Source organism: Gekko japonicus, unplaced genomic scaffold (assembly GCF_001447785.1).
Source record: "Gekko japonicus isolate JY-2015 unplaced genomic scaffold, Gekko_japonicus_V1.1 scaffold240, whole genome shotgun sequence".
Lineage (NCBI taxonomy): Eukaryota > Metazoa > Chordata > Lepidosauria > Squamata > Gekkonidae > Gekko > Gekko japonicus.
In genome coordinates this window covers 1163-12456 of record NW_015164672.1, presented here as the reverse complement: position 1 = coordinate 12456, position 11294 = coordinate 1163, and the positions used below count along the sequence as shown (strand labels likewise).

Genomic DNA, 11294 nt, shown 5'->3' with positions numbered 1-11294 from the left:
AAATGGCTAATTCCAGGAGGCGTCACATTCAAAATCAAGGATAAAAAAGAAAAGATTGACTGTGTTCTGAAAGCTCGGGAATTTCTAAGGGTCCAGTTGGGAAGGCCAGAGGATGGAAAAAAAGAAGAGGACAGTAAGTCTAGTGACGAGCTGGACTCGGGTTCTTCCGGAGAGGACTCTCTGGCAGAGCAAGGGGCAGCAGCCCCCAAAAGTCCTTATAAGTTGCGGAAGAGACGGGGAAAGGAGAAGTGAAGGCTGAAGGACTCTGATTTGTGCCTTTGAGAACTTTGAAATGGGATGATTGGGGGTACTGTTCTTAGACAGTTAAGTTCAAGATTTAAAGAAAAGAGTAAAAAGTACTATAAATGTTTGACTCAGTTTATAATGTTATAAAAGAAGGGAAGACTTGATGTAATTAAGCTATTGATGATCTCCTCTCGTGGGTTTTTAGGTAGTAGTGGGTTCTTTTACTTTATCCTGTAAATGTAGTCCCCTTCCCTTTTTTCTGTGTTAGTTTTGTAGTCTTATAAATAATAATAAAAAATCCCCTCCGGGGGCTCAAAAAAAAGAAAGAAAAAGAAATCGCAGTCTAATTTCAAGAGGTATCTGAAGAAGAGAGCAGTGACTCACAAAAGCTCATACCCTGCCACAAATTGTGTTAGTCTTTAAGGTGCTACTGGACTCTTGCTCTTTTCTACTCTAATTTCCATTAGCTTTCCACTGTACCTTGCAAGATTGACAGAAGCTACCACAAGTGATTCAACACACTTGCGTGCCCACACACACACAAAAGTAGACAGATGGCAAACTGCAACAAAAAGTATGACATAAGTAAGCCATAAAATCTGGATTTGTAAAACTAGTAAGATCTAAGAAAACAATACATTAAAGAAGTACGCACAAGTAAAAAAACTAAATTGTTAATCTTTCCCCTTTCCTGCACCTGTAACCATTGCATGATCAGCAACAGGGAAGCCAACCTCCAGGTGGGACCTGGGGATCCCCTGGAATTACAGCTCATCACCTCCAGTCTACAGAGATCAGGTCCCTTGGAGAAAATGGATGCTTTGGAGGGTGAACCTCCACATCTAAACCTCTACTTAGGGATGACAGTCTCCAGGTGGGAATTGGGGACCCTCCCCCCAGATTTACAGCTTATCTCCAGGCTGCAGAGATCAGTTCCTCTCGAGAAAATGGGTGGAATCTATGGCATCATATCCCACTGAGCTCCCTGTCCTCTCCAGGAGTTTCCCAACCCAGACCTGGCAACCCAAATCAGCAGACACATTCTACACAGGTAAATTCCCAGCCACCGTGAAGTTGCAATGGTGGCTGCGCCAAGATTCACCTGTGGGATTTCCACCTGTTATACAGTCTGCCTGCCAAATAAAAAGACAACAGTCTCAAAAGACAGAAAAGGGAGGTTTCTTCCACGGGCATAACTCGAGCAGTTTGCTGGAGGATAAGCATACTTAACAATAAGAACCAGAGAGCCTTAAGGGAAACGTGTCAGGGAAAGAAGGGGGCGCCTGAGGACACACCAAAAGGGCCATCAGACTCTCTTGCAATGGGACAGCCAGACTCGAGCCCAGAAGCAACATAGAGACCAACAAGATTGCCGGAGTATAAGCTTTCGAGAGCTACCTTCGTCGGATAGCTGATACCCCAAAATTCTCTAAGGTACTACTGGACTCGATCCTAGCTGCTCTACTGTAGACGAACACGGCTGCTGCCGCCCTCTAAAACTATCTTGCAAAACGACGGCAAACAGCGTCGACAACAAAGGCGGCCAGCTGCGGGTGGAACCCGGGACAAGGAAGCGTTTTCTCCTCGAGCGGCTTACATTGTCTCCTGCAGGACGCCGTACCAGAAGTAACACACGAAGACGCCCAAGCAACAAATGGGAAGCCGCAGCCGCTCGGGCAAGAAGGCGCCCCCTCCGCCGCTTACCCCTGCGGCGGCGGCGCCCATGACTGGCCCTGGAACCACCTCGGGCCCCGGCAGCCTCAGCGGCGGCAACTCCACGCAGACATCCCGCAGCGGTGCAGCCGGTGAGGCAAAGGGGGGCCTCATAGAAGCGGCTGCGACTACAGCCCTCAAGGACCCCCCCGTCCTCCCTGGCTGCCTGGCACCCTGCCTGGTTGTTTCGACTCCTCAGAAAGGAAGGCGACCAAACTGTCCGAGCATCAGGGAAATCGAGCCTCGTCGGATGAGAACCTGAAGCATGTCGGGGGCGCCTCTATTTTCGGATTTGCTTGCTTCGAAAGAAACGCCTCTACAGGCTTTGCGAAAGACGGCTTGAGCTCTGGGTCCTGAAAGGGTTAAAGGCAACGATATTCTACGCCAGCAGATGTGGAGCGCGCCGATTGTGCGGTGGAGAAGAAGGCGGTGCTGTTGGCTGGAGCGGCTCCTCGTGTCGGGCTCTTATTGCTGGTGTCCCAAACAAGAGGGCGGAGTTGAGGATGCCGCTGGCCGGGGAGGGAAGGCTGGACGCGGGGGAGGCTGGCGACGGAAGGGAGGAGAAGCCACGTCGGAGACGAAGAGCTTCGAGGCAGTGGAGGAGGAGAAGTATGAAGAGGGACCAACTTCAGTGCTGCAATAAGGGGTTTCTGGCTGCCGTTACACACACTAACTCATCCACTTTCAGTGCACTTTGCAACTGGATTTTACTGTGTGAACTGGCTAAATCCAGTTGGCAAGTGCATTGAAAGTAGATGAGTTAGTGTGTGTGTGTGCAACCTCTGAGGGCCTGAGTTTGCTTCTCTGTAAAATGGGTGTTGGACGGTGACATCATGGTCCCTGGGGGGTGTCTTCCCCAAAAGGTTTCCCAGTATCCATTTGAAGAAATGAACTGTGACTGGCAAAAGCTCATATTGAATAAATGTATCTTCAGGCATCATTCGATTTTTGCTTTCTGTTGCTAATATTAGTAAGCCACGAGGCTTGCTGGGTGCCTTTGGGCCAGTAATGCACCTGCCCTTTCTTTGCAACTGTGGCACCCCTTACTGTTCAGCCGGCCCTTAAACATAGGGCTATTCTGTGTACATCTGCCCTGGCCCCACTGATGGACCTCCTGATGGCACCTGGTATTTTTGGCCACTGTGTGACAGTGTGTTGGACTAGATGGGCCATTGGCCTGATCCAACATTGGCTTCTCTTATGTAGAGGTTGAACAAGTGGCAACCAGAAATGGGGCTCTTCCCAGTGGTGCCACTTTACCTTTATAATGCTCTTCCCTCTGAGACTTGGTTGGCATCTGCTTTATTGCTCTTTAGTTGCTGGACCAAAATGTTGCCCAGGCATCTCATCAAAAAGTTCTCTCTTTAAGGACCACTTTTAGCTGGAGGATATATATTTTTAGCTATAATGCTGGTGTGGCATAGTGATTTATAGCAGTTTGAATCCATTGCTTAACCATGGAAGCCTGCCAGGTGACCTTGGGCCTGTCACAATAGCTCAGCCTAACCTACCCCTTCCCAAGGTTGTGAGAATTTACGTAGAGGAGGGGGAATTACAAAGGTTCCCAAATCAAAGAGAAAAGCATGATAAACAAAGTTGGTTGGTGCTTAATGGTGTTTCTACTGGTTTGTTTTAACACTGATCATTTTATAGCGAGACCTTCAGGCAACCCAAAAATGTATGAGGTGGCATAACAATTCTAAATAGCCTCTCATAGAGTTGTGAAGATAAAATGGAGGCAGGGTGGAATAAAGACACCATCGATTCTCATTTCTTGCTCCCTCTCACACTGTTCATTTCTTTAAATGTTTTGCTTCCAACCCAACCCCAAGAAACAAGATTAGGATGCAATAATAGCAACTAACCAAAGTGCCCCCCCCCCCGAACTGGAATGAGACTTTTTCACTTGTATATTTTCTGAGTGCAAAGATGCAGAACATGAAAGCCCTTGATAGCAGTGATGCGTCTGGGAATCTTCATGTATGGAGTCACTTTTTATAACTTCAACCCAGCCTCTCTTAACCTACTCTTTTGTAACCACACCTGTCTCGGTTTAATTCTACCTAGTCCATATATATTTGCAGTGAATGCCATATGACTTAGCCTTCACTTGTAACTTCTGCATACCCAAATTCAACACATGTACTACCCTTTGTGACTGTTATTAGTGTTTGCTCTTATTAAGATGTCTGACATTTAAAAAGGAGGTTGTGCCATAACTTTAAGAATTACATGCACACTTTTGCATATTGCATCTAGTGGAGTCAGACGGACCAAAAAGTCTGACTTATGGCTAGCTGAATTAGAAGGGACCACAGGCACATACCGACCCACCACTAAGTCGTGCATTCTCTAAGCTACTCATTCAATTTTGAGAGGTACTTGGTGGGCTAAGAATTTTAACTAGTACAATAGCTATGAGAAGTGCAAAGAGTGATATGCCCAGCACTGAGTTCCATCCCACCAATGTATGTCCTTTTGCTCTACCCCCATTAAAGGTACTGAAAGCCTTTAAATGCCTGAAAATTTTATTTTTGAATTGGTTTAAAACCACCAAGATCTGCAAAAACCTCTGAACAAGTCAAGTTAGTGAACCTTTCAGGCGAACGTCCTTCCATAAGCTTTTGTGATACATCCAATAATATACAAAACTTCAAAAGTAGCTGCAAAAATACTGTCTTCCAAAGAAAAATATAATTTCTACCTCAGGTGTGAAGAAACCTTTCCAATGCAATCCTGAGGTTTAGCAACAAGACGACAAATCATTTTCTATACACTTTAGAATCAAGGCATCACCAGGTTTAAGGCCTTCCGTGGGGTTGGTAGGGGGGTGGAAAAGGACATCTGTATAAGTGAACCTGGGATTTTTGGAGTGTTCATCTTCTGTGCGTGAAGAGTAAGGTTAAAGCTGTGCAGATTCCCCAACCTCACTGGCTAGAATAGTCGTAGTGTCAGTCTGGTCAGTTATGATCAAAAGGAAGAGATGTGTATGCTGAAACGACTAACAGATTTGTTCTACCAGAGAGCTTTAGGCACTGTTTTCCAAGTTTCTGAGCAAGAAGAATCTTCACAACCCCCCCCCCCCCGGGACCACATAGAGGGGACACTCCTCTTCTTCCTCTGTAAAATGGAGAACCATCTGAAAACATGATCCCTCAAGAAAGGCACACAAGTTGAATGCCTGCTTATTCAACTTCTACCTGGGTACAGTATGATCAGTAGGAGAGCATTTAGCAGACTTTTAGGACTTGTGTTTCCCATCACACACTCTACAGGGCTTGCTTTGTAAGGAGCAGATTTCCCTGCTAAACTCTCGCTCAGTGGTTGACTGCTGCAGCAGTGCATGTCAGCTCCTTTAGCTACATGTGAACTCTTTCTGTCTTCCATGTTCTGCGTGAAGCCCACGCAACCTCCTCGGGGGTACTCGGAACCCTGAGAGAGCTCCTGCCTCACCCAACAGGTGAAGAGAGGAGAAAAAGAACCTGGCAGACAATAGTGTGCGCTCTCGAAACAGCAGAAGGAAATTGCCATTAACTCATCAAGAAAGGAAGTGCTTTAAAGTACCAGAAGTTGAAGGGGGGAAAAACTATGGCGGCTACAGAACATCCACCGGAAATCTGTGCTTTTAAGGCTCTGGGGGGGGGGGCACTCTGCGTACCCTGGGGGGAGCTCAGTTACTCAGTTCCAAGGCACTCCTTTCTCCACGGGCCAAAGTGCACTAAGGGACCAACGATTCATTTTGCCTTTGCTCTGCCCACTGAACTTCAGACAACCAGGGAGCTGTGGAAGAGGATAGTGTCTTTGGCCTGATTCCGCTTCCAGGATTCCAACGGAGGCGACTGAGGGGTCTCGCTGAAGTCATCGCCCCTGGAGTCTTTCCGCAAGGCGAGGAGCGGAACCTTGGAGGTGGGCTGGCGTGAGCATGTGCCCGGTGGCGCAGGGCTGGGAGAGGAAGAGAAGTCTGTGAAGAGGAAGTCCACGCTGGGAATCAGAGGCTTCACCAGGCTGAACTGGCAAAAGGCAGAGCCGGTTGGGTTGAAGTGGACTTTGTTCTTATCCGGACAGGAAGGCAGGAAGGCCTGATCAAGGCCGAGCGGTGCCACTTCCTCATAGGCACGGATTTTTTCGCAGCCCTCTGGAGGTTCCCTCTTGAATACGTAGGTGTGGTTGGGGCGAGGAGACAAGGCAAAAGCGAGGACCGGAGAACTGTTGCCGTTTTCTTTTCCTTTGGTTTCGAGCACAGGTGTTTCTACGGCACCAGAGGAAGGGTCTTCTGTAGCTGCGCGAGCAGGAGTGTGCGGGGACCGTCCCGGAGCGGCTGAAGGGGACGGGGAAAGAGAAAGGCTGCTGCAGCTGCTGCTGCTGTGCTCCAACGGAGGCAGCAAGGAATCTCCGGGGGCCCTCTGGAGAGGGGCCGGGGCCCTGTGGCCATCGGGGACATCCAGAATCTGGGACGAGAAAGACAATTTTAAACACAGGCAGACAGGAGAGCACAGGGCAAAGGAGAGGGACTAATGGCAGGCTTTGAGAGTCGCCAAGGAAGAGAGGCGAGGGGGGTCAGCAAGCATTTCCTTGCAAGCCCTCTGCAACCATTCTGTTTCTCAGTGGCTCTGTTTACTTCTGTAAGGAAGAGACGGCAGCGGGACTCTGACTCTCACATGAGAGCTAGTTTGGTGTAGTGGTTAAGTGCGCGGACTCTAATCTGGGAGAACCGGGGTTGATTCCCCACTCCTCCACTTGCACCTGCCGGATGACCTTGGGCAAGCCATAGTTCTGGCATAGCTGTTCTTGAAAAAGAGCAGTTTCTGGCTCTGCGTACCCTGGGGGGAGCTCAGTTACTCAGTTCCAAGGCACTCCTTTCTCCACGGGCCAAAGTGCACTAAGGGACCAACGATTCATTTTGCCTTTGCTCTGCCCACTGAACTTCAGACAACCAGGGAGCTGTGGAAGAGGATAGTGTCTTTGGCCTGATTCCGCTTCCAGGATTCCAACGGAGGCGACTGAGGGGTCTCGCTGAAGTCATCGCCCCTGGAGTCTTTCTGCAAGGCGAGGAGCGGAACCTTGGAGGTGGGCTGGCGTGAGCATGTGCCCGGTGGCGCAGGGCTGGGAGAGGAAGAGAAGTCTGTGAAGAGGAAGTCCACGCTGGGAATCAGAGGCTTCACCAGGCTGAACTGGCAAAAGGCAGAGCCGGTTGGGTTGAAGTGGACTTTGTTCTTATCCGGACAGGAAGGCAGGAAGGCCTGATCAAGGCCGAGCGGTCTGGAAGGAAACACAATCGAAGAAGAGGGGGATGAGTGTGAGTGAATTCTGACTGCTCCTTAGAAGATGACCCTTTTGCAAGAGACAAGTATTCTGGGTTTGGTGCTTCGAGAGTATGAGAAGAAGTGACAGAGGGGGAAAGTATATGGCTCTGGGCTGTAAATATGGTTGCCAGTTCTGGGTTGGGAAATACCTGGAGATTTTGGGGGTGGAGCCTGAGGAGGGGTGGGGTTTGTGGAGGGGCTTAAATGAGGTCTAATGCCCTAGTGTCCACTTTCCAGGGGGACTGATCTTGGTCGCCTGGAGATCAGCTGCAATAGGGGTGATCTCCAGCCACCTCCTGGAAGTTGGCAATCCTAGCTGGCTGGCATGGACAGGTGCCTAGAAACACAACAGGAGATCTAGAAACCACATAAGCAATCACATGGGCAGAACCATAGGCACCTGAGAGCTCTTCAGTTCTCCCCCTGCAAATGGCCGTGCCGTATTTTATTAAAGGTCCCAGATGTGGCTTTCAGCACAGTCATTTAAGTAGATGATACGTAATCTTCATGACCCTGGGAACTTAACCCCCCCCCCAAAAAAAAACAAACAATGAACCTTTTCTGGTAATAGGGCTAACCTTAAAAAAAAAAGTAACTGCAAACTCTGCTGAAGATTTGGAAAGCGATGGTATGCAACCGGGGGGGGGGGGGATTTCCTTTTCTTCAACTCGGCTGCTCCAAGGCATTCCCCGAACCTTTCCTCCATTGTTCACGTTTGTTACTGCTCTACCTTGCCATCGTGGTACACAGCACAGATGGCACTGTTGTGTATTCTTATACTAACCTTGTGTCTTAAGATAAGTTATTGGGGAGGGGGGCAGTGTTCCCTCTAAGCTGAGTTAGTGTGAGCTAGCTGACAGTTTTTTAGTCTCCTGCTCACACATTTCTGTCTTTGCTCAGGAAGGATGGCTCCAGAGCAAACTAGTTTATGCCGTAGCCAAATTGCTTGCTCACAACTTTAATGCCAGTTGCTCACAAAGTAGAATTTTTGCTCCACGGCTTAGAGGAAGCACTGGAGGGGTGGTGTAGTCCTTATCCTTTCTGTCCCAATTCTCACCCATTTTTTTACAGACTTGTCTATTTCTATATCTAGGTTAGCTCTGGACCACCCAGTGTTCCCAAAACTCAGCCGCCCTTCTACTCACGCAACTTCCTCATAGGCACGGATTTTTTCGCAGCCCTCTGGAGGTTCCCTCTTGAATACGTAGGTGTGGTTGGGGCGAGGAGACAAGGCAAAAGCGAGGACCGGAGAACTGTTGCCGTTTTCTAGGCAGAGGGAAAGAAAAATTGGACGGCTTAAGCCAGGAAAGCTACTAGGTCTAACACACTCAATTTAAAAAATGCAAAAGCAAGACAGACAGCAAGAGAGACTCCCATATGAAACAGCTGAATTAGAAGTCATTGAAAAGTCTGACGCAATCTAGCCCTGATTGGGACTTGGGATTTTATTAGTCACTATCGGTGTCGGCAGAACTTGCAGTGCCCCACCCATGACAAGTGTTAACCAGCTTAACACAACTAATAAAGTAGGCAGCCCATTCCTGCGATTTGAATTCTATATTCCATTTCACCTCGTGCCCCTCCCTGCATTCCGTGGCCCCTTGATCTTGCTTTCTCCCCACGCAAGGAGCCACAGCACTGTACTGGAGCAGCGTACGTTATCCCTTTGCTGCCCCTGACACACCCACAAAGTTCACTCTTGCTCCCAGACTCAGCGTGTCTGTGCTGCTTCCCACCGCAGCTCAGAATGTGACAGTGCTTCCTTCACTGCCAGAAACATTTACAAGACTAGTAGCCCATATAAGGAAGGGGAATTTTAAAAATGGATTTTGAAGCTGGAGTTTCTCTCTTAACCACCACCCCCCTTCTGAGGAGCCAGCATTTCAGATTTCCTTTACAGCACTCATTATTATTAAGGGTTAGGGTTAGGGAGAAAGTTTGATTTTAGATACCAAAGCAACTATGTCGTAAATGTAGACTGTGATCCCGGTTTCACCACAACCAGCCAAAGCCCCTTTAAGAAAATGTCAATGCAGCATCTGGCTCAGGTGGGGAAGTTAGATGAGCCCTGGGAAGGAGCTTTGATTCTTTTTAGGAGTTTATACATGTTTATTGGATTGCCAACTTAAAACAACTTATGAAACAGACTAGCAAGATGTCTTTGGCCACTCTGAAGCATCTTGTTGGCTTCCTGCTGCCTTCTACCCACTCCCCTCCTACCCGCCGCAGACTAATAGTCCTGGCACCTGCCCCATACAGGCTGTGATGCCCACTGGCTTCCAGACTTATACTTAGCGGCGTGATAACCAGACCTGTAGCCAGGAATTTCTAAGTCACGCCGCTTAAGAAACAAAGGAAAGGTATTTAAATTCGTCAGGGGCCACTGGGGCACTAACTAATTCAATTATATGTAATTAAATTAACTAGATTGGTGCGGCACAGGGGAGAAAGGTGCAGTGCAGGGGGAAGGCAAAGAGAAGCCGTGCCCACGGCAGTGCAGGGGAGTTCACGGGGCTCGCTGCATCGTACCAGAGAGTCAGGGGGGCTGAGCCAAAAGGAAGTCATGGGGCCCTGGTAGGAAGTGGGGGGCGGGCGGGCCCCGAAATGCCCCACTGTAGCTTTGAGCTGGTGATAACTCATGAGTGATTTGGGACCATGAGGCTGGGGGAAAAATATCTCAAGGTGCCGAAGAATCCCTGGAGGACTGAGCTCGGAGCAAGCCATGGCAACCCCCCCCCCGCCCCCTTACCTTTTCCTTTGGTTTCGAGCACAGGTGTTTCTACGGCACCAGAGGAAGGGTCTTCTGTAGCTGCGCGAGCAGGAGTGTGCGGGGACCGTCCCGGAGCGGCTGAAGGGGACGGGGAAAGAGAAAGGCTGCTGCAGCTGCTGCTGCTGTGCTCCAACGGAGGCAGCAAGGAATCTCCGGGGGCCCTCTGGAGAGGGGCCGGGGCCCTGTGGCCATCGGGGACATCCAGAATCTGGGACGAGAAAGACAATTTTAAACACAGGCAGACAGGAGAGCACAGGGCAAAGGAGAGGGACTAATGGCAGGCTTTGAGAGTCGCCAAGGAAGATAGGCGAGGGGGGTCAGCAAGCATTTCCTTGCAAGCCCTCTGCAACCATTCTGTTTCTCAGTGGCTCTGTTTACTTCTGTAAGGAAGAGATGGTTCCTGGTGCTCAGCTTTGTTCGCTGCAGCTGCTGCTTCAGTTTGGCGATCTCTCTGCGATGGCCCATGCTGCCCCAGGAGGCAGAACGCTTATGAAGGGTGGCCTTCCCCACCTCCACTTCGTGCCAGGATACAGGAGTCTGTGTCGATTTGTCGCTCATAGGCGATAAAGCCGCTCCTTCCGCATCACGAGGCCACTGACCGAGGAGGTACGACCCGAGGACGGTGTCCAAGGAAGATGTGCGCCTCACCCGGGGAGGTCTGTTCCGGCAGGCCTTCTCGGTAGCACCGGCAGCACACGGAACGCTGGCTGCCCGGCCCCCGTCTCCGCCTCGCCGCTGCTGCAGCTGGAACGGGACGGTGGCTTTGAGCGGCTGCAGCCCGCCTCGGCCGCAAGAAGACGAGGAAACCCCCGCCGCCATCCTTCGGAAGCGACGGCGGCTCTCCTCCAGCGACAGCCGCTCCGTCGCGACTCGCTCGCGGGACTCCCGCAGCGCTAGATGCCTTTCCCACACCGTCCGGGGGGCTTGGCCTCAGAGAGCGAACCAGAGCAGCTCATTGGGCAGCGGAGACGAAGGGGCGCGGCTTTGCGGAGGCACGCCCGCGGAGGCTGCCCCGACGCAACGGCGCGTTCACTGGTTCAAAGGATGTAGGAGGGGAGGGAGGCGTGGCCAAGAGGAAGGCTGGGGGAATATTTTTTTGTATTGAGGATCTCGTTATAGACTCCGCATAGGATTGCGCTGGTAAACAGGAAGCGCGTTTGGTGCGAGAAAGAAACATGGCTAGTGGCGCTCGCATGGGGCAGATTTGCGCAACGCCTCAGGGGCTGAAGTTCACGAATTAGGACGGGTTGCAACTTGCAATC

The 11294-nt window shown here is 50.3% G+C and overlaps 2 protein-coding genes across 3 annotated transcripts in view; both read right to left on the bottom strand.

The window, feature by feature from the left end:
* Positions 1 to 2912, bottom strand: part of SLC35B1 (solute carrier family 35 member B1) — a 32672-nt gene extending 29760 nt beyond the window's left edge. Inside the window, exon 1 of one of the 2 annotated variants that reach the window (XM_015409217.1) lies at positions 1844 to 2912. In XM_015409217.1, coding sequence (XP_015264703.1) covers positions 1844 to 2073 — 230 coding nt within the window. In that variant the 5' untranslated portion in view covers positions 2074 to 2912. The remainder of the gene's footprint in view (positions 1 to 1843) is intronic. The other variant, XM_015409218.1, reaches the window with a different exon arrangement.
* A 3882-nt stretch (positions 2913 to 6794) lies between these two features.
* Positions 6795 to 10906, bottom strand: FAM117A (family with sequence similarity 117 member A). Its single transcript, XM_015409207.1, has 4 exons — positions 10411 to 10906; positions 10012 to 10240; positions 8408 to 8528; positions 6795 to 7218 (listed from the first exon to the last, which is right to left on the bottom strand). Exons 1-4 carry the CDS (start codon positions 10849 to 10851, stop codon positions 6885 to 6887), a joined length of 1125 nt encoding a protein of 374 aa, XP_015264693.1. The 5' UTR covers positions 10852 to 10906; the 3' UTR covers positions 6795 to 6884.
* Between the last annotated feature and the right edge of the window lie 388 nt (positions 10907 to 11294).